Source organism: Engystomops pustulosus, chromosome 4 (assembly GCF_040894005.1).
Source record: "Engystomops pustulosus chromosome 4, aEngPut4.maternal, whole genome shotgun sequence".
NCBI lineage: Eukaryota > Metazoa > Chordata > Amphibia > Anura > Leptodactylidae > Engystomops > Engystomops pustulosus.
In genome coordinates, this window is record NC_092414.1 from 150,439,318 (window position 1) to 150,466,123 (window position 26,806).

The window sequence follows — 26,806 nt, forward strand, 5'->3', positions numbered from 1 at the left end:
GTGAAGCTGCGCCAAAAACAATTGCGTGCGCCAAAATCCTGGCGCAGACACTTGTTAAATACCTGTGCAAGCCGTGTAATCCCTGAAAAAGGTGCACGATGAAAATGAGCAGCGCAACCCTTATGAAATGAGCCCCATTAAGTGACAGTAGGAGTAGGTAGTAGTAGGAGTAGGTAGAGTAGTAGTAGCTGCAGGCAACAAAGATAAAAACAGCAACACTGCATTAAATCCTTGAGGAAACTAACTTTGGTATGCTGCATGATTCTGCGTCTAAAAAGTCTGAAATTGCGAAAAGTCTCTCAAAAAGTTGCTCAAAAAAAGAAAGCAATAGGAGTGATACATGTCCCCCAGTGTATAATCTGGAAGCAGGAGACAAAAGGACAGATATTTTCTGTGGAGAGAAGATGGGCCTGACAAAAAACAGACTGCATGAAGGGTTCCCTTAAACTGCACATATGTTGAACAAGAAATTTTATTAAACTTTGTAACAATGTTACACAGTAGACCTCAACTCAAGATCTTGACAAACACTGTAGTTCCCACCAGGCAAGGCTGTGCCATATTGACTGTTTGGTAACAGTATTCACTACTTGGTACTTTTTGCAGCAGCTTGTCTTACTGATATTGTGTGGCTTAAAAAAAGGGACTATATGAAATTAGACTTGTATCTCCATGAGTATGGGTGACCACTGTATTACTGTTTTTCATAGATCCAAAACTTTAGTCCACTTACTCACCAGGGATAGAACCAAAAGATGCTCAGGATAACTTCAGGCGTAATGACTGGGGATCTCTGCAGGTTTTACAAGAAAAGGGAATATGGGCAGTAAAGTATAAATAAATAGTTAAATGATGGATTGTATTGTAATAGCATGAAACTGTGTTTTTAAATAAGTAAAGAGTTTCATTAAAAGTTGTTTGATGTAAAAAAAAAACCAGAAGAAGATAAAATACATATAAGAATAACTCATTGTTTTTCTCACACTTCTTGACAAATTATAATATATGCCTCCCATGTAAGTGAAAGAATTAATCAACAAATTCTTCAGCTCTGTCCACCCCTATTGCTTTCCCAGTCAGATCTTATTTCTGGAACAAAAAACGATGCTACCTTGTAGTTTTCCAAACAGATCCATCAACCCTACTTGACACTATTGTGTAAAGTAAATTACAAGCTGAATGGTGTTGCAGATCTTCCAGGAATGCTCTGGATATGACAAAGTGGCACATTATTAATATTTTGAACTTGGCATTGTTGATCCGCTCTGTAAAACAACCATTGCATCAGAAACATCTGTTTTGACTTTTACAAGACATTGGGGCTTATTTACTAAGGGTCCCGCGGAACGCACTTTTGTTGGATTTTAGAAGTTTTCAAGTTTTGCCCGCCTTTGACAGGTATTTAGAAGGGGATTGTGTCGCACACGATCAGCGCAATTGCGTCGGATTTCATGCAACAGAAATTGGGGTGTGGGCCGTCGGACGATCTGACTGATTCGGACTGAGCATGGGATTTAATATTCAAATTGTGTCGAACAAATGCACTTATATACACCAGGAAGAAGAAGGTGAACTCCGGCGGACCTGAGCAGGGAGCGACACATGCAGGATATCAGGCACACACTCGTAGCGAATCGCGGCACAATCCATGATCGTCGGGCATTCCAGATCGGGGATCGTAATGTGGACAGGTAAGTAAATGTGCCCCATTTTCCTTAATCATTTTTTAGGAATTATGGTCCTATACATCTTGTTGTGTTAACATGATAAATCTTTTACACAATAAAATATTTGTCAAGTGGGTTTAATCATTAAACCAAAAACACACAGTCATGTTTTATCTCAGTGGGATTACACTTATAACGAACTGATCCATCTTATAGCAATAGCGTATATAACAGCACCACATTATATATATATATATATATATATATATATATATATTAGTGGAAGGGTAGGATGAATATGAAAATGCCCAATGGAAAGATGGATGGATGTGGAAAAGCTGGGTGTTTTGCCACTAATGATGAGTCATTTTCATCCAGCTAGAATTCCTGCATAAGTACCTGGTGAAGACTTACCCCAATGGCTCCACCTGGTAGGGAACCTCTGTGTATAGTGAGTTCTGAAGTGGCTTAGGCTTTATTTTGATGTTTTCTTTATTTTGTATTACTACTGAATAAAACTGGCTGCGGTCATTTGTACCCAAATCGCAGTGTGGACAGTGAATTTACTGGATTGTGCCCGACAATCCTGGACCTAATCCCTTACTATATATATATATATATATATATATATATATATATATATATATACAGTAACCGGGTTGGACCCACTTTTGCCTTCAGAACTGCCTCAATTCTTCGTGGCATAGATTGAACAAGGTGCTGGAAGCATTCCTCAGAGATTTTGGTCCATATTGACATGATGGCATCACACAGTTGCCGCAGATTTGTCGGTTGCACATCCATGATGCGAATCTCCTGTTCCACCACATCCCAAAGATGCTCTATTGGATTGAGATCTGGTGACTGTGGAGGCCATTTGAGTACAGTGAACTCATTGTCATGTTCAAGAAACCAGTCTGAGATGATTCCAGCTTTATGACATGGCGCATTATCCTGCTGAAAGTAGCCATCAGATGTTGGGCACATTGTGGTCATAAAGGGATGGACATGGTCAGCAACAATACTCAGGTTGGCTGTGGCGTTGCAACAATGCTCAATTGGTACCAAGGGGCCCAAAGAGTGGCAAGAAAATATTCCCCACACCATGACACCACCACCACCAGCCTGAACCGTTGATACAAGGCAGAATGGATCCATGCTTTCATGTTGTTGACGCCAAATTCTGACCCTACCATCCGAATGTCGCAGCAGTAATCAAGACTCATCAGACCAGGCAAAGTTTTTCCAATCTTCTACTGTCCAATTTCGATGAGCTTGTGCAAATTGTAGCCTCAGTTTCCTGTTCTTAGCTGAAAGGAGTGGCACCCGGTGTGGTCTTCTGCTGCTGTAGCCCATCTGCCTCAAAGTTCGACGTACTGTGCGTTCAGAGATGCTCTTCTGCCTACCTTGGTTGTAACGGGTGGCGATTTGAGTCAGTGTTGCCTTTCTATCAGCTTGAACCAGTCTGCCTATTCTCCTCTGACCTCTGGCATCAACAAGGCATTTCCGCCCACAGAACTGCCGCTCACTGGATGTTTTTTCTTTTTCGGACCATTCTCTGTAAACCCTAGAGATGGTTGTGCGTGAAAATCCCAGTAGATCAGCAGTTTCTGAAATACTCAGACCAGCCCTTCTGGCACCAACAACCATGCCACGTTCAAAGGCACTCAAATCACCTTTCTTCCCCATACTGATGCTCGGTTTGAACTGCAGGAGATTGTCTTGACCATGTCTACATGCCTAAATGCACTGAGTTGCCGCCATGTGATTGGCTGATTAGAAATTAAGTGTTAACGAGCAGTTGGACAGGTGTACCTAATAAAGTGGCCAGTGAGTGTGTATATATATATATATATATATATATATATATATATATATATATACTGTAGGGGATCAACTCAAATGGCAACTTCAGTAACAGTCCAGGTAGCTGTTTTATTTCTTTCCAAAACAGTTTAACGAAACAGAATAGCTTGCTTCAGCATATAGCAGAAAATACAGTCCATATAAACAGGCTTGACTCACAGTCCTTTGTAGGTTGTGTCTCCATCCAGCAGCATAACCAAACAATATCACTATTGCTGATCCTTGGCTGTGCAACACCTCCAGCTCTGCATGCAGTATAGCAGAGACTTCCAGACTGCAAACACACATCCCCCAGCTCACCTGAGCTTCCTGGCTTTATCTCTTAGCCAAAACCTGGCCTGGATATGTGGGAGTAGTCACCCACCCTGCTCTTGACTACTCCAATGAAAGCCGGATCAACTGCATTAAGCAGCTTTGCTACATTAACAATTGTCAGAAACCTAAGGTTCCTGACCAAACATTAACCGGCTCACTTCACTGAGGCCAGGCACCTCGGTGACACATATCTGCCATCAATAATGGCCCCTTGTACCTTCTTACAATACACATATATATATATATATCAATAGATTATATTCCATAATATTAAAAAAATACATCCATATCCATATCCAAAAATATGTATGCTCCAAAGTGTGCATAGAGGCAGTTTTTAAACTGTGCCACAGTATATTTTAGGGATGTGAGCACTACATGGCAAAATAATATCAAGCAAACCTAATATAAGTTTATATTCTATCCCTGAGCTTTTGAATCTCAGCAAGGCTAAATACACACTAACTACAGCAAAATCATGAGATAAAACTTAACTTTTAATACCAATGTTAATTAATATCATTAGCAAATATTGTGTCATATAAAAAGCTGCTATTATACGAAAATGCGTCAGGGCATGCACATTAATTTAGGGAATACTAGGGAATGGTTTATTCCCAAGACAAGATTCTTAAATATACTCATGATAACAAAATAACATATTCTCTAATTCAGTGTTAACAAAAATACAGTATTTCACAGATATGATTACAAGCTGTCTCTATTAGTCCTGGTGAACACAATTTCGGTTGCTCCTGAACCCGACCCTGAATCTGAAGTCTAGGGTCAGGGAGGACATATAGGGGCAGATTTATCAAGCTGTCTGAAAGCCAGAATATTTCTAGTTGTCCATGGCAACCAATCAAAGCTCAGCTTGCATTTTACCAGTGCTCATGGATATTTTAAAGGGGAGCTGTGATTGGTTGCCATGTTCAACTGAAGTATTCTGACTTTCAGTCAGTTTGATAAATCTTCCCCATTGTTTTCCTTGCACTTACACTGCACTTGAGCTCCTCTCTACCTCCAGCCCCACCCTTGAATTACAGGACAAGCTCACACAGAAAGATTTCCTGCTGGCAAGCAACACATCGTGAGGAGAGTAAATCTACAAGCTACAGACATATTAGGTCTTTATCTAGGGGAGGGAGGCATATAGCAGAGCTATATTGTTATGTCGGTTGTAGCATAGCTGAGAATGTCATGTGAAACATGCATCTCCTGGATCTCATCATCTCTCATCTGTGACTTATCTCATCTCTCTTTATATGTGACAGATACTAGTAAATGTTCAGAAGCAAAATGAGAGTGTAGATGAACCTGTACCCTGATAATCTGAACACATTGTCAGCACACAGCACTAGAGGGATCATGAAGTGTCAGCTTAGAAAATCTCCACCCACACTTTGGAATTTTACAATGACCATGACTGAGTGATAGGGGCTAAAACAGCAATACAACTGAGTACTATTGTAAAGTAAAGGGTTAAAACAGATCTTTATTTTGTAAACAGGGAGATTGAAATTTGAGAATTCTCTTTCATGGGTAAACCCCTTTAACTGTATTCCAAAAAAAGTTCTCAAAGGCATTCCTGCATTACTTCCTCTGATTCCCTTCGTTATGACGTGTGTGACACATCAGCTTCTTCAGGAAGTATTATATAATTATGTAGTTTAACCTTGTTTAGTTTCTTTTTATACTTTTAAAGAAACCTGAGTCATTTACTATATTTTCATGAAATATGCCCATGACTCTTTTGAAATTTCACTCATTGCCTTTCCTTGGACCACTTTTGGTACTTGCTAACACCCTAAAAGGTTTGCTCCTTTGCATATGCTCTAACTAGAGATGAGCGAACATACTCGTCCGAGCTTGATGCTCGTTCGAGCATTAGCGTACTCGAAACTGCTCGTTGCGCGGACGAATACTTCGCCCGCTCGAGAAAATGGCAGCTCCCGCCGTTTTGCTTTTTGGCGGCCAGAAACAGAGCCAATCACAAGCCAGGAGACTCTGCACTCCACCCAGCATGACGTGGTACCCTTACACGTCGATAGCAGTGGTTGGCTGGCCAGATCAGGTGACCCTGGGATAGACTAGCCGCTGCCCGCGCTGCTCGGATCATTCTGTGTCTGGATGCCGCAAGGGAGAGAGCTGCTGCTGGTCAGGGAAAGCGTTAGGGTGTTCTATTAGAATAGTGTTAGGCAGGAGTGATTCAACAAGAACCCAACAGCCCTTCTTAGGGCTACAATAACGTTATACTTTTTTTTTTTGTTTGCTTGTGGCTGGGCTTGCTGGCACTAGTAGTGCAGCTAGTACCATATTGTGAGGAATTTGCAGGGGGACTTGCTACCGTTGTGTTTAGCTCTTAGTGACACACATATCCACCTCAAACACCAAAGTGGGAAAATTTATTAGGGGTTTGATTTCAATTAGGCACAGTCTGCCATTTACTTTTTATTTTACGTTTATTTTTTCATAACTCAGCGTCATCTCATCTGGCATAGCAGTGTGCTTTCATACTTGGCTAGAAAATAGCCATAGGAGAATCCAAACGGCTTACTTACGCCTACAATAGCGTTATATATATTTTATTTCTGGTTGATCTGCTGGTGGCTGTCCTTGCTGCAGTGCATCTACTAGCAAATTGTGAGGAATTTGTAGTGAGACTTGCGACCGCTGTGTTTAGCGCTTAGTGACGCACATATCCATCGCAAAGACCGAAGTGGGAAAATTTATTAGGGGTTGGATTTCAATTAGGCACAGTCTGGCAGTTTCTTTTTATTTTACGTTTATTTTTTCATAACTCAGCGTCATCTCATCTGGCATAGCAGTGTGCTTTCATACTTGGCTAGAAAATAGCCATAGCAATAGGATAGCATCGTTTGGTTTTAAAAACTAAAAAACGCAAAAAAAAAAAAAACACACAAAAAAACACAAAAAAAGTTAAAAAAAAATTAAAGTTATAACTTTAATTTTCAAAATGTTTAACCCGAGGGCTAGGGGCAGAGGACGAGGGCGGGGACGTGGGCGTCCAACTACTGCAGGGGTCAGAGGCCATGGTCCTGGGCGGGGTGAGACACCACCTGCTGATGAGGGAGCAGGGGAACGCCGCAGAGCTACACTCCCTAGTTACTGGGACTCGTGGTAGAGCACTGTTGAGGCCAGAACAGTGCGAACAGGTGATGTCGTGGATTGCCGACAATGCTTCGAGCAATTTGTCCACCAGTCAGTCTTCCACGCAGTCCACCCATGTCACCGAAATCGGCACTCCTCCAGCTCCTGCACCTCAGCCTCCTCCCCCCCAGTCTGCCCCCTTCCAGGAAAATTTGGCATTTGAACCGGCATACTCTGAGGAACTGTTTTCTGGACCCTTCCCACAGTCACAAACCACTTGTCCGGTTGCTGCTGAGAAATTTTCCGATGCCCAGGTTTTCCACCAGTCGCAGACTGTGGGTGATGATGACCTTCTTGACGTAGTGGAAGAAGTGTGTAAAGAGGTGTCCGACGATGAGGAGACACGGTTGTCAGACAGTGGTGAAGTTGTTGTCAGGGCAGGAAGTCCGAGGGGGGAGCAGACTGAGGGATCGGAGGATGATGAGGTGACAGACCCAAGCTGGGTTGAGAGGTCGGGTGAACACAGTGCTTCTGAGACGGAGGAGAGTCCTCGACCAGAACAGGTTGGAAGAGGCAGTGGTGGGGCCAGACAGAGAGGCAGGGCCAGAGCAGGTGCATCAGCGCCAAATGTGTCACGTAGTGAAGCTCCCGTGGCGAGGGCTCCCGCGGCGAGGGCTAGATTTTCAGAAGTCTGGAGGTTCTTTAAGGAAACACCGGGTGACCGACGGACTGTGGTGTGCAACCTTTGCCAAACCAGGATCAGCAGGGGTTCCACCACTACTAGCTTAACTACCACCAGTATGCGCAGGCATATGAATGCTAAACACCCCACTCAGTGGCACCAAGCCCGTTCACCTCCGGCCGTGCACACCACTGCTCCTTCCCCTGTTTCAGCTGATAGTCAGCCCCCTGCCCAGGACCCTGGCACAAAAACCCCATCGTCGCCTCCACGATCCTCCACAGCATCCACCAGCGTTCAGCTCTCCATACCCCAGACGCTGGAGCGGAAACGGAAATATAGTGCAACCCACCCGCACGCCCAAGCCCTTAATGTCCACATCTCCAGATTGCTTAGCCTGGAGATGCTGCCCTATAGGCTAGTAGAGACCGAGGCCTTTCGCAACCTCATGGCGGCGGCCGCCCCTCGGTATTCGGTCCCCAGCCGCCACTACTTTTCCCGATGTGCCGTCCCAGCCCTGCACCAGCACGTGTCAGACAACATCATCCGTGCCCTGACCAACGCCGTTTCTGACAAGGTCCACCTGACCGCGGACACGTGGACGAGTGCTGCCGGGCAGGGCCACTATATATCGCTGACGGCACATTGGGTTAACTTGGTGGAGGCTGGGACCGAGTCTGACCCTGCGGCTGGTCATATACTGCCGACGCCGAGGATTGCGGGGCCTACCTCGGTCCAGGTCTTTCAGGCCTACTATGCCTCCTCCTCCTCCCACCCCTCCTCCACCTCCTCCTCCGAACTACCATCCGTGGGCATGGCGCCATCAGTCGCTAGCTCTAGGCACAGCAGCAGTGCCGTCGCTAAGCGACAGCAGGCGGTGCTCAAACTGCTGAGCCTAGGCGATAAAAGGCACACCGCCCAAGAGCTATTACAGGGCATCACGGCGCAGACTGATCTGTGGCTGGCACCGCTGAACCTGAAGCCAGGCATGGTTGTGTGTGACAACGGCCGTAACCTGGTGGCGGCTCTGCAACTCGGCAGACTGACACATGTGCTATGCCTGGCCCATGTGTTAAATCTGATAGTTCAGCGTTTCCTCAAGACATACCCCAATCTGTCTGATTTGCTCACGAAGGTGCGCCGCATCTGTGCGCATTTCAGGAAGTCCAGCACAGATGCTGCCACTCTCAGAGAAGCGCAGCGCCGCCTCCAACTGCCCGCTCAGCGACTGTTGTGCGACGTGCCCACGAGGTGGAATTCAACATTAGCCATGTTATCCAGAGTTTACCAGCAGCGCAGAGCGATTGTAGACTGCCAGATGTCAACTTCCACCAGAACTGGTAGTCAGGTCAGTCAGCTTCCTCAAGTCTACAATGAGGAGTGGACGTGGATGTCTGATATCTGTCAGATGCTGAGTAACTTTGAGGAGTCAACACAGATGGTCAGTGGCGATGCCGCCATCATCAGCCTCACCTCGCCTCAGCCTCAACTCTCTGATCAGCATGAAGTCGGAAGCTTTGCGCTCGTCACAAGAGACGGGGGAAGAAGATTCCCTTGTTGATAGCCAAAGCACCCTTAGGTCTGTTTCTCAGCGCATATCGGAGGAGGTGGAGGTGGAGGAGGATGAGGAGGAAGAGGAGGAGAATGTTGGCGAGACACAAGAGGGGACCATTGTTGAGTCCTTCACTGTTCAGCGTGTATGGGCAGAAGAAGAGGAGTTGGAGAAGTTGGAGGAGGAGGAAATGGACAGTCAGGCCAGTGAGGGGAGTGAATTCTTACGCGTACTCTGGTACTCTGGCGCATATGGCAGATTTCATGCTAGGCTGCCTATCCCGTGACCCTCGCGTTCAAAGAATTTATTCCAGCACCGATTACTGGGTATTCACTCTCCTGGACCCACGGTACAAGCAAAATCTTTCCACTCTCATCCCTGGAGAGGAAAGGAGTGTTAGAATGCATGAATACCAGCAGGCCCTGGTGCACAAGCTGAAACACTATTTCCCTTCTGACAGCGCTAGCGGCAGAGTGCGTAGTTCTGCGGGACAAGTAGCGAGGGAGAGTAGGCGAGCAGGCAGCTTGTCCAGCACTGGCAAGGGTACGCTTTACAAGGCTTTTGCCAGCTTTATGTCACCCCAGCAAGACACTGTCACCTGTCCCCAGTCTCGGCAGAGTAGGGCTGATCTTTACAGAAAGATGGTGAGGGAGTACGTAGCTGACCATACCATCGTCCTAAATGATCACACAGCTCCCTACAACTACTGGGTTTCAAAGCTGGACATGTGGCACGAACTGGCGCTGTACGCCTTGGAGGTTCTTGCCTGCCCTGCCGCTAGCGTGTTGTCCGAGCGGGTTTTCAGTGCAGCTGGTGGCATCATCACCGATAAGCGTACACGCCTGTCGACTGACAGCGCTGACAGGCTGACGCTTATTAAGATGAATAAAGCCTGGATTTCTCATAATTTCCAATCTCCACCAGGTGAAGGAAGCTCAACCTGAATAATTTATGCACTCCTCCTCCTCCTCATTTTCCTCCTTCTCCTCCTCTTTGTACACTAAAGCAGAGGAAACTGGCTATTTTTTGACAGGGCCCACTGGCTCTAGCTATAGTACTTTATGCATTTAATTTTTCTGGAGGGCCACCTACCCGGTCCTCTGTTTTAAACAATTTTTGGGAGTGCCACATACAGGCACTCAATCTATTCAATTTTTCTGGAGGGCCACCTACCTGCTCCTCTGGTTTGAAAACTTTTTTGGACTGCCACATACAGGCACTCAATCTATTTCATTTTTCTGGAGGGCCACCTACCTGCTCCTCTGGTTTGAAAACTTTTTTGGACTGCCACATACAGGCACTCAATCTATTTAATTTTTCTGGAGGGCCACCTACCTGCTCCTCTGGTTTGAAAACTTTTTTGGACTGCCACATACAGGCACTCAATCTATTTCATTTTTCTGGAGGGCCACCTACCTGCTCCTCTGGTTTGAAAACTTTTTTGGACTGCCACATACAGGCACTCAATCTATTTCATTTTTCTGGAGGGCCACCTACCTGCTCCTCTGGTTTGAAAACTTTTTTGGACTGCCACATACAGGCACTCAATCTATTTAATTTTTCTGGAGGGCCACCTACCTGCTCCTCTGGTTTGAAAACTTTTTTGGACTGCCACATACAGGCACTCAATCTATTTCATTTTTCTGGAGGGCCACCTACCTGCTCCTCTGGTTTGAAAACTTTTTTGGACTGCCACATACAGGCACTATCCAAATTAAATTGTCTCCATAGCAGCCTCCACACGTTGTCTCCATTGCTACCTCCAAAAGTCGTCCATATAGCTGCCTCCATACATCGTCCCCTTATCAAACGAGGTGTGTCAGGCAGAAATTTGGGTTGTTTTCATGGATTCCACATCAAAGTTGTTAACTTTGTCGCCACCCTGCTGTGTTATCCACAAAATATACTGGCAAACTTTTATCATTGACCAATATTATTTCAGCGCTTCTTGCGCATCTGTTTACATTCCCCTCACCCGCCATATCCTAAACGTATAAGAACGCTACTACACTTGATCTTATACAAAAGATTCTTAGAAGTGCTGTTTGGGGAGTAGCCTAGAGACAGGGGCTTGGATTGGCGAAAGCTCGCCTGGCAGCGGAGCGCCAGCTCCATGCGCATCATGCGCTTCTTGCGCATCTGTTTACATTCCCCTCACCCGCCATATCCCAAACTTATAAGAACGCTACTACACTTAACTTGGTGCAGGCTGGGACCGAGTCTGACCCTGGGGCTGGTCATATACTGCCGACGCAGAGGATTGCGGGGCCTACCTCGGTCCAGGTCTCAAAGGCCTACTATACCTCCTCCTCCTCCCACCCCTCCTCCACCTCCTCCTCCTCCGAATTACCATCCGTGGCCATGGCGCCATCAGTCGGTAGCTCTAGGCACAGCAGCAGTGCCGTCGCTAAGCGACAGCAGGCGGTGCTCAAACTGCTGAGCCTAGGCGATAAAAGGCACACCGCCCAAGAGCTATTACAGGGCATTCCACATCAAACTTGTTAACTTTGTCGCCACCCTGCTGTGTAATCCACAAAATATACTGGCAAACTTTTATCATTTACCGATATTATTTCAGCGCTTCTTGCGCATCTGTTTACATTCCCCTCACCCGCCATATCCCAAACTTATAAGAACGCTACTACACTTGATCTTATACAAAAGGTTCTTAGAAGTGCTGTTTGGGGAGTAGCCTAGAGACAGGGGCTTGGATTGGCGAAAGCTCGCCTGGAAGCGGAGCGCCAGCTCCATCCCAAGATCCAACTAACATAGTTTTAACTGCAGCACCTTTAATCTACTACTAGTTCACTGCCTCCATAATAATAATAATAATAATCTTTATTTATATAGCGCCATCATATTCCGTAGCGCTTTACAAATCATAGGAAACAAATACAAATGTAATGTAACGGAGCACAACATTTGTATGGAACAACAGGAGTGAGGTCCCTGCTCGCCAGAGCTTACGGTTTATGAAGATGATGGGGTAACACGAGGTAAAAGAATATTTAATGGTCAAGCCATTCTTCTTAGGGAATAGAACAAAATATAATAAATGAAATTGCTGTCGCTTGAACCACTCAGCCGTCATCTTATATACCAGGTCCAGGGTGAATGGGACTGCAGAGAAGTCTGGTGCCTGTTGGTTGCTGGATAACAGATGGGAGGACGACACAGGACGGGTTAGTAGAAGAGTTAAAACTTCATGCAGTTAATGAGTGTTATAGGCTTGCCTAAAGAAATGGGTTTTAAGAGCACGTTTGAAACTTTGGAGGTTAGGTATTAGTCTGATAGTCCTGGGCAGAGCATTCTATAGAATTGGTGCAGCTCTAGAGAAGTCTTGGAGACGCGAGTGGGAGGTCCGCACTAGGGTAGAGGTTAATCTAAGATCACTGGCGGATCTAAGAGCACGGGTTGGGCGATAGACTGAGATAAGAGAGGAGAGGTAGGGGGGTGCAGCATTATACAGAGCTTTATGGATGAGGGTTATTATTTTAAACTGTATTCGAAAGGAGACTGGCAGCCAGTGCAGCGACTGGCATGAACTGTAGGCATACATGGTCCCCTTATCAAACGAGCTGTGTCAGGCAGAATTTTGGGTTGTTTTCATGGCTTCCACAACAAACTTGTTAACTTTGTCGCCACCCTGCTGTGTAATCCACAAAATATACTGGCAAACTTTTATCATTTACCAATATTATTTCAGCGCTTCTTGCGCATCTGTTTACATTCCCCTCACCCGCCATATCCTAAACTTATAAGAACGCTACTACACTTGATCTTATACAAAAGGTTCTTAGAAGTGCTGTTTGGGGAGTAGCCTAGAGACAGGGGCTTGGATTGGCGAAAGCTCGCCTGGAAGCGGAGCGCCAGCTCCATCCCAAGATCCAACTAGCATAGTTTTAACTGCAGCACCTTTAATCTACTACTAGTTCACTGCCTCCATACATGGTCCCCTTATCAAACGAGCTGTGTCAGGCAGAATTTTGGGTTGTTTTCATGGCTTCCATGTTAACTTTGTCGCCACCCTGCTGTGTAATCCACAAAATATACTGGCAAACTTTTATCATGTACCGATATTATTTGAGCGCTTCTTGCTCACCTCCTTTGGTTCCTCTCTGCCACCCATTGGTTTGAAGCCTGAGTCCATTTAGGGTATGTCGCCATGCCACTCTCTAGCCTGCCGCTGCCTCTGCATGCCGTCCCCTATAGTGTCAGGGTCAATTATTGGATGTTTTAGATGCTATCTAGCTTCATTCTGTCACTCTGTCATGGCCATGCTGTTACCCATAATTTTGGCATAATGGTGCGATTAAGCAGCCTCAGAGGCATCCATGCATGCTGCCCCTGCTGTTTCCTGTCCATTTCCGTGGTGTTTCCATCCTTTTCTGAGGTTCCCAGGTGTTTGGCCAAGCTTCCCTGTGCAGAGCCTTGGTCCCCTTGAAAAATGCTCGAGTCTCCCATTGACTTCAATGGGGCTCGTTATTCGAGACGAGCACTCGAGCATTGGGAAAAGTTCGTCTCGAATAACGAGTACCCGAGCATTTTAGTGCTCGCTCATCTCTAGCTCTAACCCAGGGGTCCCCAAACTTTTTACATAGGGGGCCGTTCATTGTCCCTCTCAGACCGTTGGAGGGCCGGATAAATAGCGGTACACGTGACCGCATCTGTAATACACTGCCCCCCCCTCAATTAATTATTTAATATACTGCACCCCCTTGTGAACTATTTTATATACTGGCCCAATGAATTAATTAATTGGGTCAATTAATTATTAATATACTGGGACCCCTCTCCATTAATTATTGAATAAGTTGCCCCTCCACCATTAGTTATTTTATGTCCCCCCCCACCATTAGTTATTTTATGTCCCCCCCCCACCATTAGTTATTTTATATGCCCCCCACCATTAGTTATTTTATATGCCCCCCACCATTAGTTATTTTATATGCCCCCCACCATTAGTTATTTTATATGCCCCCCACCATTAGTTATTTTATATGCCCCGCACCATTAGTTATTTTATATGCCCCCCCCCGCACCATTAGTTATTTTATATGCCCCCCACCATTTAGTTATTTTATATGCCCCCCCCGTACCATTAGTTATTTTATATGCCCCCCCCGTACCATTAGTTATTTTATATGCCCCCCACGTACCATTAGTTATTTTATATGCCCCCCACCATTAGTTATTTTATGTCCCCCCCCCACCATTAGTTATTTTATGTCCCCCCCCACCATTAGTTATTTTATATGCCCCCCACCATTAGTTATTTTATGTTTCCCCCCCCCCCACCATTAGTTATTTTATATGCCCCCCACCATTAGTTGTTTTATATGTGTCCCCCCCCCCCCGCACCATTAGTTATTTTATATACCCCCCATCATTAGTTGCTTTATATGTCCAGGCACCATTAGTTTCATAGTTTCATAGTTTCATAGTTTCTACGGTTGAAAAAAGACACTTGTCCATCAAGTTCAACCAAGGAAGGGAAGGGATTTGATGAGGAAGGGATTTAGGGGAAACAATTCTATATAACATAACCATCTATGTTATTTAGGTGTAAAAAGGCATCTAGACCCTTCTTGAAGCTATCCGCTGTCCCTGCTGTGACCAGCGCCTGAGGCAGGCTATTCCACAGATTGACCGTTCTCATAGTAAAAAAGCCCTGTCGCCTCCGGTGATTAAACCTTGATTTCTCCAAACGGAGACAGTGCCCCCTCGTCTTTTGATTTGATCTAATCTGAAACAACTTCCCACCATATTTTTTGTATGGACCATTCATATATTTAAATAAATTAATCATGTCCCCTCGTAGTCGTCTCTTTTCCAGACTAAATAAATCTAGTTGTTTTAATCTTTCCTCATAACTGAGACCCTCCATACCCCTTATCATTTTTGTGGCTCTACGTTGAACCCTCTCCAGCTCCAGGGCATCCTTTTTATGGACCGGTGCCCAGAACTGGACAGCATATTCCAGGTGTGGCCGAACCAGTGCCTTGTATAGTGGTAATATTACATCCCTATCACGAGAGTCCATACCACTCTTGATACATGACAAGATCCTACTGGCTTTAGAGGCAGCTGATTGACATTGCATGCTGTTATTCAATTTATGATCTACTAGTACCCCCAGGTCCTTCTCAACAAGGGACTCACCCAGATTTACTCCCCCAAGGACATATTTTGCCTTTGGATTATTGGCCCCCAGGTGCATAACCTTACATTTATCCACATTAAACCTCATTTGCCAAGTGGATGACCAAACATTCAGTTTGTCCAAGTCACCCTGCAGCCTATGAACATCCTCCATAGACTGTATTACACTACACAGTTTGGTGTCATCTGCAAAAATAGACACAGTGCTATTAATTCCTACCTCTATATCATTAATAAATATATTAAATAGTAGTGGGCCAAGCACAGAACCCTGGGGTACACCACTCATAACTGGTGACCATTCCGAGTAGGAATCATTGACCACAACTCTCTGGATACGATCCTTCAGCCAGTTTTCAATCCAATTGCAAATGATTTCTGCCAAACCAATAGCCCTAATTTTACCCATCAGGCGTCTATGAGGGACAGTGTCAAATGCCTTTGCAAAGTCCAAGAACACAATATCCACAGCTGCTCCTCCATCCAGGCATCTGCTAACCTCTTCATAAAAGCAGATAAGGTTAGTTTGACAACTTCTATTCTTAGTAAACCCATGCTGGCTGTCACTTATTATACTATTTGATGTCACATACTCCAGTATATAGTCTTTTACTAACCCTTCCAATACTTTCCCCACAATGGAAGTTAAGCTTACAGGCCTGTAATTGCCAGGCAAAGTTCTAGAGCCCTTTTTATATATTGGCACCACATTTGCCTTGCGCCAGTCACTTGGCACCACACCAGACATTACAGAATCCCTGAAGATTTTAGCCAGCGGTACAGCAATAACAGAACTGAGTTCTTTAAGAACTCTGGGGTGTAACCCATCTGGTCCAGGAGCTTTGTACACATTGATTTTATTGAGCTTAGATTGGATAATGTCTACATTCAGCCAGTCTACTATATTACAGGGTGAATGACCCGCACTGGCACCACCCAAGTCAGAAGTTCTCTCTTCTATTGTATAAACAGAGCTAAAAAACCTATTAAGTATCTCTGCCTTCTCCTGGTCTCCAGTCACCGATGCCCCATTTTCAGAATAAAGGGGTCCAACCTGTTGTGACCCATTTTTTTTTGCATTGATATACCTAAAAAATTTCTTGGGATTTGTTTTGCTATCTTTAGCTACCTGTCTTTCATTTTGTATTTTGGCTGATTTGATTTCTTTTTTACAGATTTTCGTAAGTTTTTTGTAAGTATTGAAAGCCTCAGGTGACCCGTCAGATTTATATTTTTTAAATGCCCTCTTTTTCTCATTAATTGCCCTTTTAACTGTAGCTGTAAGCCACGAGGGGTGTAATCTAGCCCGTCTATACTTGTTACCTATTGGAATAAATTTAGAAGTATAAAAACCCAGGATAGATTTGAATTTCTCCCATTTAACATTAGTATCACCATGTGACAGTATCTGATCCCAGTCTATATCCTGTATTGCAGCCCTGAATTTTTGGAAATTAGCCCTCTTAAAATTCAAAGTTTTCGATTTTCCCACCTGTTTCTGCTTTTTAAAGTTTAAGAGGAAAATAATTATATTATGATCGCTGTTCCCAAGGGGTTCCCGGATCCTGACATTTTGGACAATCTCCTCATTGTTAGAAATCACAAGGTCCAACAATGCGTCACCTCTTGTGGGATCTTCTACAAGCTGCGCCATAAAATTATCCTGCAGAAAGTTGATAAAATGTCTCCCCTTCATAGATGAAGACGAGCCCTGACCCCAATTTATATTTGGAAAGTTAAAGTCTCCCATTATCACTACGGTCCCCTCCTGTGCAGCCCGCTCCATCTGTTTATATAGGTGACCCTCTATTTCCTCAGAGATGTTAGGGGGTCTATAAATTACACCAAAAATAATTTTCTCAAAGCTCTCTTGGCTTTGAATTTCAACCCACAAAGTTTCTGCCTCCTCACACTCTGAGACCACTGACTCATTCACAATCGCTTTTAAGTCTCTTCTGACATACAGACATACACCACCTCCCCTCCTATTTGCCCTGTCTTTCCGAAAGAGTGTAAAACCTTGAATATTAACAACCCAATCATGCGATGCATCGAGCCATGTCTCTACTACTAGTTATTATTTTTTTTATTTTCCCCCACCATTAGTTATTTTATATGTCCCCCCACCATTAGTTATTATTTTTATTATTTGCCCCCACCATTAGTTATTTTATATGATGCTCCCATAATGAATTATTTCATATATTAGGGCCCTCCGCTGGCACAATGTTTTTACTGCTGCTTAAAAAAAATTAAAAAACCCTGTACTTACCTCTGGCTTCCGCGTCTTCTTTCTTCTTGCGGCTGCCGGACAGTAAAAGGTGCGCGGCCGCGTGATGACGTCATCACGCGGCCGCACATGCAGGTTCAAAGAGCGATGTGCGCCGGGGTGGTTTCCCGGTCACATCGCTCCACCTGCAATAATAGTGCTCGAGCGGCCGTTTCCGGCCGCATCGAGCACTATACTGTGACGGGCAGGAGCTTCCTGTCCGGACGGACGGAAGCCCCTGCCCGACTGCCGGGGGCCGCATAGAAACGGTCCGCGGGCCGCATGTGGCCCGCGGGCCGTAGTTTGGGGACCCCTGCTCTAACCCAATCATCTATCAATCAAAATCACTGTCAGTTTGACTAAGATCCTTTCTTTTATTAATTTCCTCCTTCCAACACTTTAGCTTTAAGTAGTTTTGTTTTCAAAATGTATAAACCACTTTTCTAAAAATCTTTGTATTATCTAAACCCATTAGATACATGATGTGAATTACCAAACCAAATAGTCAGCACAAAGCCAAATAATATTTGCCTAAGGCAAATCTTTTTCATTTGAACCCACTCCATCAACAACTCACTATTAGACCAAAGAACATATGAGTGAAAACCAGTTCATACATAATTCATCACAATATGATTAAAAATGAAATCCACTTTATTTGTACATATAATCTAAAAAATCAACATTAAAATACAAAATAATCCGTTCCCGAAAGTCCATCTAGCTCATCCATGTGTCACAAAAACATTTGATAATCACCTGCTTGTATGAGGCATTTAGTGTGTGCAAATCTATCATAGTTTCTCAACAAATATTTGGTGCCATATGGTTTCAGTATACATGAGTTTGATCATTTTTCTATTATTAATCTCTTTATGATTATTCTAGATGTCACAATGCATACATTGTCTGACAATAAACTGCCCCGCATTGCAGACCTGATTATGCAGTGTGACTATAAAATGGGTTGCAATGCTCTTCAATATCCATAGAAATCTTTTTTCTAGCCAGACAGATTTCTTACAATATTACCTTTATAATGAGAAATCATTATATATATGATGTTATGAAAAAGAAATAATGTATTTGCAATACTGTTAATGTCAAGTACTTGCTTATAATATTTTCAGATGATTCACCAGCAACCTAACCCTGGAATTCATTATGAATATGTAATACCATTAGCAAATACCATCAGTCCTCAACTGCCAGCTCAGCGGAGACCAGGTATCCTTTATTTCATCTGAATTACTGCAGGACTACAAATGGACTCCTCTACTTAACATATTTTGATTATTTAGAGCAACAAGTGCTCTTTGTAATACCGTAGTTCCCAAGTATTGGTTACAAGTTCATACCTGTGTTCAGAAGCGTAATGGAAGGCAATGGGTAGTGGAAAGTATAGGAAACTCCTTCTGTACACCTTCCGTTTTTAGTTTCTGTAATGATATCCTAAAATGAAGCGTTTAAGAGAAAGCCTCCACTCAGGTGTGAACTGTGCCAAGCTTTATTTTTGTCTTCACAATGATTTGTGAGGGGTGCAAACTTGAGTCCACAAGTTTTCCCAGTTATTTGTGGTAAAAATAGGGGCCTCGGTTTATACTTAGGTCAGCTTATACTCAGTATATACTGTACCTTGAAAAACATTCCCAAACATTACATTTTGGACATTTTAAAACGTGTCCTTTGTTTTCCGTGTAGACATGGAGAATGAATGTGCAGTTAATAATAGTAAATATATGCCATATATATTTTTAAACTATAGGTGCTTAATATTAATCAGTTGGAAAGGAAAAAAGGGGTGTGAACCATTTTATAGGATTCTGATACCATTATATTGTGAATCTACATGGCATTAGTTATTTAAAAGACATCTATCACAGGATGAAGGATTGTAAACCAAGCACACTGACATACTGGTGTGTGCCCCCTCTGGCAGGATCTGCTCTTCTTTTAGCTTTTCATGCTCAATTTTTTAAGAAAATAAGGCTTTAAAAGTTGTGCAAATGAACTTTAGTGGCTCCTGACTCCATTAACACCTATGGAACCATGGAACCTAGAGCCCCCAGGCTCATTTGCATAATTTTAAAAGCCTTTTTTTGTAAAAATCAGGGCATAAGAAGCTAAAAGAAGATAAGATGCTGCCAGATGGGGTGCAGCATCCTTCATCCTGTGATTGATGTTTTTTTAACAAATAATGAAATATAATTCAATACCCATATAAACATAAATTGTGTTTTATCATACATTGTAGGTATTTGAATGATATTGCTTCTCTTATTAGAGAGAATGATGGATCATGTTTTTTTTTTTTTCTAGGGGATCCTTTGAATGGCCAGTTAGATAAAAAAGATACCTCAAACCCTACTGAAAATCGAGACTCTTTGATCAATACTGATATACCCACTGGACAGCCAGCTGGGTCCTTACCTTCTGGACACCCTGTAAGAATTCCTTCTTATCAGCCTGATAATCAAGTTCCTCCTCTACAACCACCTAGACGGAATCGGGACTATAACTGGAAGCAAGTGGGCTCCACCGACTGCTCCGTCTCCTGTGGGAAAGGTGAGGTGGGTGCAGGGAAGTGGACATAAAAAGATGTGACTGCATAAATGTTAAAGTAAGAAGAATATTCACTAAAGAAGCTACAAAGGGTTTTTATATGCTACACATACAGTCTCATAGAAAAATTCTGACAGTTTTTAGGATTTCCAGATACTACTTGGATCTTTTGAGTGAAGTTCCAATACTTAACCATATGACATTGCTCTTGTATAAAAGACAGTATTATTATTAGTATTATTTAATACTGTTTGCAATAAAGATTATTCTCATACTGCATCACATCGTTTTTATGGTTTTAAACTAACAGAATTTATACTAATCCTGCATATGACTGGATTGTCGATAATTGAATGTAGGTAGAATGCTCCTTTGTGATCTCCTATATAGCACTGTAATGGGAGAAGAAAGCACTTTTTTTACATATTTACATTGGAACACAATTTATATCTGTCAGACAATACTGCTTCTACATGTAGCTATCTTCCATAGTATGAACAGCACTGTATAAGGGTGGACTTACTCCTTAGATAAACACTAACTGTACCGGTCAGTTTAGTAGTACAGGGCTCCTGACTGTACCTGGACAGAAGGGCTACAGTTGGGTTTCAACATGTGTCCTTTTGGTCTCAATGGAAATAAGCCACTGCCAGATGTGAGAGCGGTTTATCTCCCTTTCCTTACTGAGGAAGGGATACAGGTATTCATATACATTTATTCATATACTGAGATTGCAGTGTGATCCATACACGTAGGTCATGAGTGACCAAAATAAAATGCAATGTATATCTATTCTAGATAGAAAAATAAGGTTATCTATTCTATCGGTTATCTTTCAGGATCACGGTATCCCATCTTTCGCTGTGTCAATAGGATTACACATGAAGAGGTGTCAGAAGCTTTTTGTGACATGACCACCAAACCCAATTCTGAAGAAGAGCCATGTAATCACTTTCCTTGTCCTGCATTGTGAGTTTCTATGTTACTTGCACCTAAAATCATATTTCCATACCGAAATATAAAATAATGCATGATGATTTCCAGAAAACACAACAAAAGTTGTAGTTCTATAATTTCTCTAATAAAATGATATACAAGCGGTCCCCTACTTAAGAACACCTGACTTACAGACGACCCCTAGTTACAAACGGACCTCTGGATTTTGGTAATTTACTGTACTTTAGTCCTAGGCTACAATAAACAGCTATAACAGTTATCACAGGTGTCTGCAATGAAGCTTTATTGTTAATCCTGGATCTTATGACATTCCAACATTTTTAAAATCCAATTGTCACAAAATTTAACTGGGGTTACAATAATAAAATATACAGTTCCGACTTACATACAAACTCAACTTAAGAACAAACCTACAGAACCTATCTTGTACGTAACCCGGGGACTGCCTGTATACAATGTATACTTTTCTATTTATCGGTTCCTTTCCCATGGAAATTCTGATTTTAGGGACCTCTCTACCATGTATGAACAATGTATGTTCTGTGTTTCCATTTCAAAGAAGTAGGAAGCAGCCCCCTTATTATCAAGCATGACTTTCAGGAAGCCTAATGACATGATATTGGATTAAAGCCAAACCAGTATATCTAATCCAGAAGGAATAGACTTTCATCTGTGGACAGCATTGTTTTGACGTGGTTGCATCTCTTCAGTACAGTGTAAGGAACTGGTTTAGCTGAGAAGGGACTTTTGACTAGGTAGTAAGAGCTATCCTTATAGAGACTGTACAGGTGTGTTGAGACTTATGGCCATTGATGCTTCACTATGAGATTCTGGGAAATATGCAAATAGGTTTTTCAGTCTGGGATAAGGGAAACAATTCCTCTTTAGCTACCTTGTAATGTTACCCCTCCTAACATCAAACATGATTTTCAGGAAACCTAAGGACATGATGCAAAATTAAAGGGAGTGCCTTACAAGGTAGCTAAAAAGGTATTGTTTTTCTTATCAATCCTGTAAAAATTATTTGCATATTTCCCAGTTTCAAAGAATTAACTATTGTTGTTAGCAGTTGTAATTTCATGTTACTAATCTTGTCACATCAATGGCTGAATATCTGAAAGGAAACACTGTTTGTCCTTTGACTCCATGTATTTTCCTTGTACTCTACACTGACCAACCACTATTAACTTGAATTTATAAGTATAACAAACAAAAATGTAGAATTAAAAATTAAATACTTTCCGTTTTGCTTCAAGAATCTTGCTTTTGGGTCAGTCAAAGTGTGATGCCTAATAGGATCTTGTTGACAGTGTTACCAGTTATATTTTAACAGTGCTAATATTTTCCTTTATCTATAACTAGCTGTAGCTCCCGGTGTTGCCCATGATAGTAGATAGCTGCTCTTGTATCTATGCTCTATTTATCTATAGACTGTTTCAGACTGTCTCTGATTGTCTCTGTCACTGACTGTCTCTGTCACTGACACTGTCTTTCTCAAGCACTCTCATTCCAGTGACTGTCTGTCTCGGGCACTCTCATTCCAGCGACTGTCTGTCTCGGGCACTCTCATTCCAGCGACTGTCTGTCTCGGTCACTCACATTCCGGCGACTGTCTGTCTCAGGCACACTCATTCCAGTGACTGTCTGTCTCGGTCACTCACATTCCGGCGACTGTCTGTCTCGGACACACTCATTCCAGTAACTGTCTGTCTTGGGCACTCTCATTCCAGTGACTGTCTTGGGCACTCTCATTCCAGCGACTGTCTGTCTCGGGCACTCTCATTCCAGCGACTGTCTGTCTTGGACACTCTCATTCCAGCGACTGTCTGTCTCACGCACTCTCATTCCAGCGACTGTCTGTCTCACGCACTCTCATTCCAGCGACTGTCTGTCTCGGGCACTCTCATTCCAGCGACTGTCTGTCTCGGGCACACTCATTCCAGTGACTGTCTGTCTCGGGCACTCTCATTCCAGTGACTGTCTGTCTCGGTCACTCTCATTCCAGTGACTGTCTGTCTCGGGCACACTCATTCCAGTGACTGTCTGTCTCGGGCACTCTCATTCCAGTGACTGTCGGTCTCGGGCACTCTCATTCCAGTGACTGCCTGTCTCGGGCACTCTCATTCCAGTGACTGTCTGTCTCGGGCACTCTCATTCCAGTGACTGTCTTGGGCACTCTCATTCCAGTGACTGTCTCTCTCGGGCACTCTCATTCCAGTGACTCTGTCTCGGGCACTCTCATTCTAGTGACTCTCTCTCTCTGACACTCTCATTCCAGTGACTGTCTGTCTCGGGCACTCTCATTCCAGCGACTGTCTGTCTCGGGCACACTCATTCCAGTGACTGTCTGTCTCAGGCACTCTCATTCCAGTGACTGTCTGTCTCGGGCACTCTCATTCCAGTGACTGTCTTGGGCACTCTCATTCCAGTGACTGTCTTGGGCACTCTCATTCCAGTGACTGTCTTGGGCACTCTCATTCCAGTGACTGTCTCTCTCGGGCATTCTCATTCCAGTGACTGTCTCTCTCGGGCATTCTCATTCCAGTGACTGTCTCTCTCGGGCACTCTCATTCTAGTGACTCTCTCTCGGGCACTCTCATTCCAGTGACTGTCTGTGTCTCTGACCGTCACTTTGTCTATGGAGAGATTTATCAGAACTGCTCTAGTTGCCCATGGCCAATCAGAGCTCAGGTTTCATTTTTGCACAACTGTTTATAAAATGACAGCTGATCTCTGATTGGTTTCCATGGCCAACTGGAACAGTTTTACCTTAGACACTTTTGATAAATCTCCCCCTATCCAGCTTACCTCACACATAAGCACACATTGCCTATAGTAACCAATCAAAGCTCAGAGCTCATAATAATGACCTGTGGCAGAACAGCAACCAATCACAGCTCAGTTTCCAACTGCCACATTTCGAATCAAAACGTGGTCTAAGACCCTGAGTCACAGGCAACAACTGTGCAAAATTTGGTGATTGTAAATGTGATGGTACAGATTACTTTAGTGGACATACATACCTACATACATACATACATACACACGCATACACACAGCTTTACATATTAGATGGCTGAAGACGCTTTGTAAAGGAGGGCCCTACATAAAGACTCCACTTTGTAATAGCCATATGCCCTGAAAGAGGTTTTCAATACAGAGATGTCTCATGCTATATGCGCCTTGCCCAAATTAAGTTCTTACATTGAATTTATGTTCTCAAATCAAAAGGTTAATTGTTTTTGCTAATGTAACACAATAAGCATATCCTGGCCAAGCAGTGCTTAATACCTAAATATGCTAATGTCACCTGCCTTCTTTAATGTGACCAATTTATTATTTTAACACTGAAATATTCTGTATACTCTGCCTGTTTTCAGTCTGCAAATGTTAATGAATGTAGCACATTGTCTAGCAGAGTAGATTTGATAAATAATGTATAAGACTTTTTGTCATTTTTGATATCCTCTTATGCTTTTTAATTTGCTGAGATCATATTTGGTAACTTCTGCCAAGCTGCTGACAAAAGTCTTCATGTAAATATGAATATTTATCACAGATTAGCCGGTAACCAGCCATGTGCTAAATAAATTGATGTAGCATTTTAGAAACACATATGCATAAACCCTGCAAGAATTTAATATGGCATATACACGTTTTTATTTCAATTTAACCAGTGTTATATTTACTGTACATAATGGTTTGGATTTTTCTTAATCCACAGACTACAGATGTATGTGTCTCCATGGTAACAGACTACAGACAAACCCGGTGTAGTCTTGCGGTCTGCAGTCACATTGACACTTTGGTTAATATATACTGTTTAAATTGTTGCAACTGTAAGGCAAGTTTTTCTTATGACTCCACATGGCTGTAACTAATTTACCTCAGAAATACAGTTTAAAACTGAGCATATTGTTTTTATTAAGTTGGAACATATAATAACTATGTTTGGCCATACTCATTTTCTCTAGAAACTGGAGAAGAAGGTATAAAAAGTATCTACAACATATAATAATGTTGGTGCATTTATAGTAACTCAATTTCTTCCTCAAAATTAGACTATTTATCAAAGGGGTTTACTGGAAAACACTTGGATAGCTGGGGTAAGATAAAAAAAAAATTAAAAAACTATCTCTACTCGTAAACTCCCAATAAGGTGGGAAGTGTTGATGGTCACTAGAACTCCGTTCAACCCCTGAATGATCATTTGAATTTACGTCAAGTTGATATTAAGATCACTCAAGATATCACTCTTCTTGTGCCGGTGGCCACTGATTGGCCAATGGCACTTCTAACCAAGACAAGAGTGTATAAAGGGAGACTGGGGGTCTTACTACTGGAACTGCAAGCTACTTTCTGGGAAAGACAGTGAAATATATACAATCCTTCATAAATAATCATTTTGTGTCTTCAATTGTTTCTTTTCTCATTCTTTTTTAGCTGGGACATAGGGGAGTGGTCAGAGTGCAGTAAGACCTGTGGTTTGGGAATGCAGCACCGCCAGATCTTGTGCAGGCACATATATGCTAACCGGACCCATACAGTCCAACCACATCGCTGTCAGAACCTGGAGAAGCCGGAGACAACAAGTACTTGTCAGCTGAAGATCTGCAGTGAATGGCAAATAAGAGCAGACTGGACACCTGTAAGTCGCAGATGTAAGGGGAAGTATTAAGAGCACAATGTCATGTTTTAATGTCTTTACCCCATGGGTGGGGAAAAAGGGTCACTTAGCCACAACAAGTCACTCTTGGTCACATAGAGACCCAGACGTACAAAGCCTTTGGGAAAGGTTTCTCTCCTGTTACATATTATGGTGATATAATGTTTATGGCACTTAACATGTGGTCTTTATATGAAGCTATATTAGGCTAGCATTGTCTTTTAAGTCATTCTATACAGCTAAACATATCCGTTTTCTTTCAAAACAGGCAAAAAAACTTCTCATTTTGCTATCAATTGGCAGCAGTTGGCAGCAGTTTACACCTGAATACCCATATAAAAATGAGAAGTTTTTTTTGCCAGTTTTCAAAGAAAAAGGATATGTTTAGTGAATGCATTACACATGTTACTGTGTCCTTTTTAGATTCTAGGTTATATCAAAAGAAACCAATCCAGTGAGTGAAGCTTAGAATGGCAGTGCAGGTTGGGTCCTGTTCTCCACGACTTACCTACTTGGAATAATGCTCGTCAGCAATAAAAATCATTCATTTCCAAAGGAACTTTGTATTGAACTTAATGGAACAAAGTCACAAGGGTGTTAATGCTCAATGGGGCTTATTTATCAGGGTTTGGACGCCAGGCCTTGTTTCTGTTCAGTTCCTGCAGACTACCTTTAGTATGCGCCAATTGCACTCTATGGTGCACTTCTACTTTAGGCAGGTAGCATAGTATTGTCCAGCAGTGTTGTTGGCCGCTTTGTTTGACCAGGATGTTTAAGCTGTCTGATAGATCCAGCGCAGCGGGAGGGGTTGGGTTTAATCAGACGCTGGTGCACAATACGTCAGTGTATGATAACCCCCCCCCCCAATGATTTGGATTTAGATGTGTACTGATTTGTGTTATTGTGTAGGATTGGTTCTACTTTATGTAAGAACAATTTCATAATAAGATACTAAATTTGTTCCTCTTCTGCATCAATTTTCTTTTGTTAACATGAATAC

At 42.9% G+C, this 26,806-nt stretch overlaps 1 protein-coding gene across 2 annotated transcripts in view; it reads left to right on the forward strand.

Annotated features, from left to right (window-relative positions):
* Positions 1 to 26,806, forward strand: part of THSD4 (thrombospondin type 1 domain containing 4) — a 450,024-nt gene that overhangs the window by 405,013 nt on the left and 18,205 nt on the right. For both annotated transcript variants that reach the window (XM_072148083.1, XM_072148084.1), the window contains 4 exons: positions 18,752 to 18,848; positions 19,941 to 20,186; positions 21,023 to 21,152; positions 25,584 to 25,788. In XM_072148083.1, the coding sequence (XP_072004184.1) occupies positions 18,752 to 18,848; positions 19,941 to 20,186; positions 21,023 to 21,152; positions 25,584 to 25,788 (678 nt within the window). The remainder of the gene's footprint in view (positions 1 to 18,751; positions 18,849 to 19,940; positions 20,187 to 21,022; positions 21,153 to 25,583; positions 25,789 to 26,806) is intronic.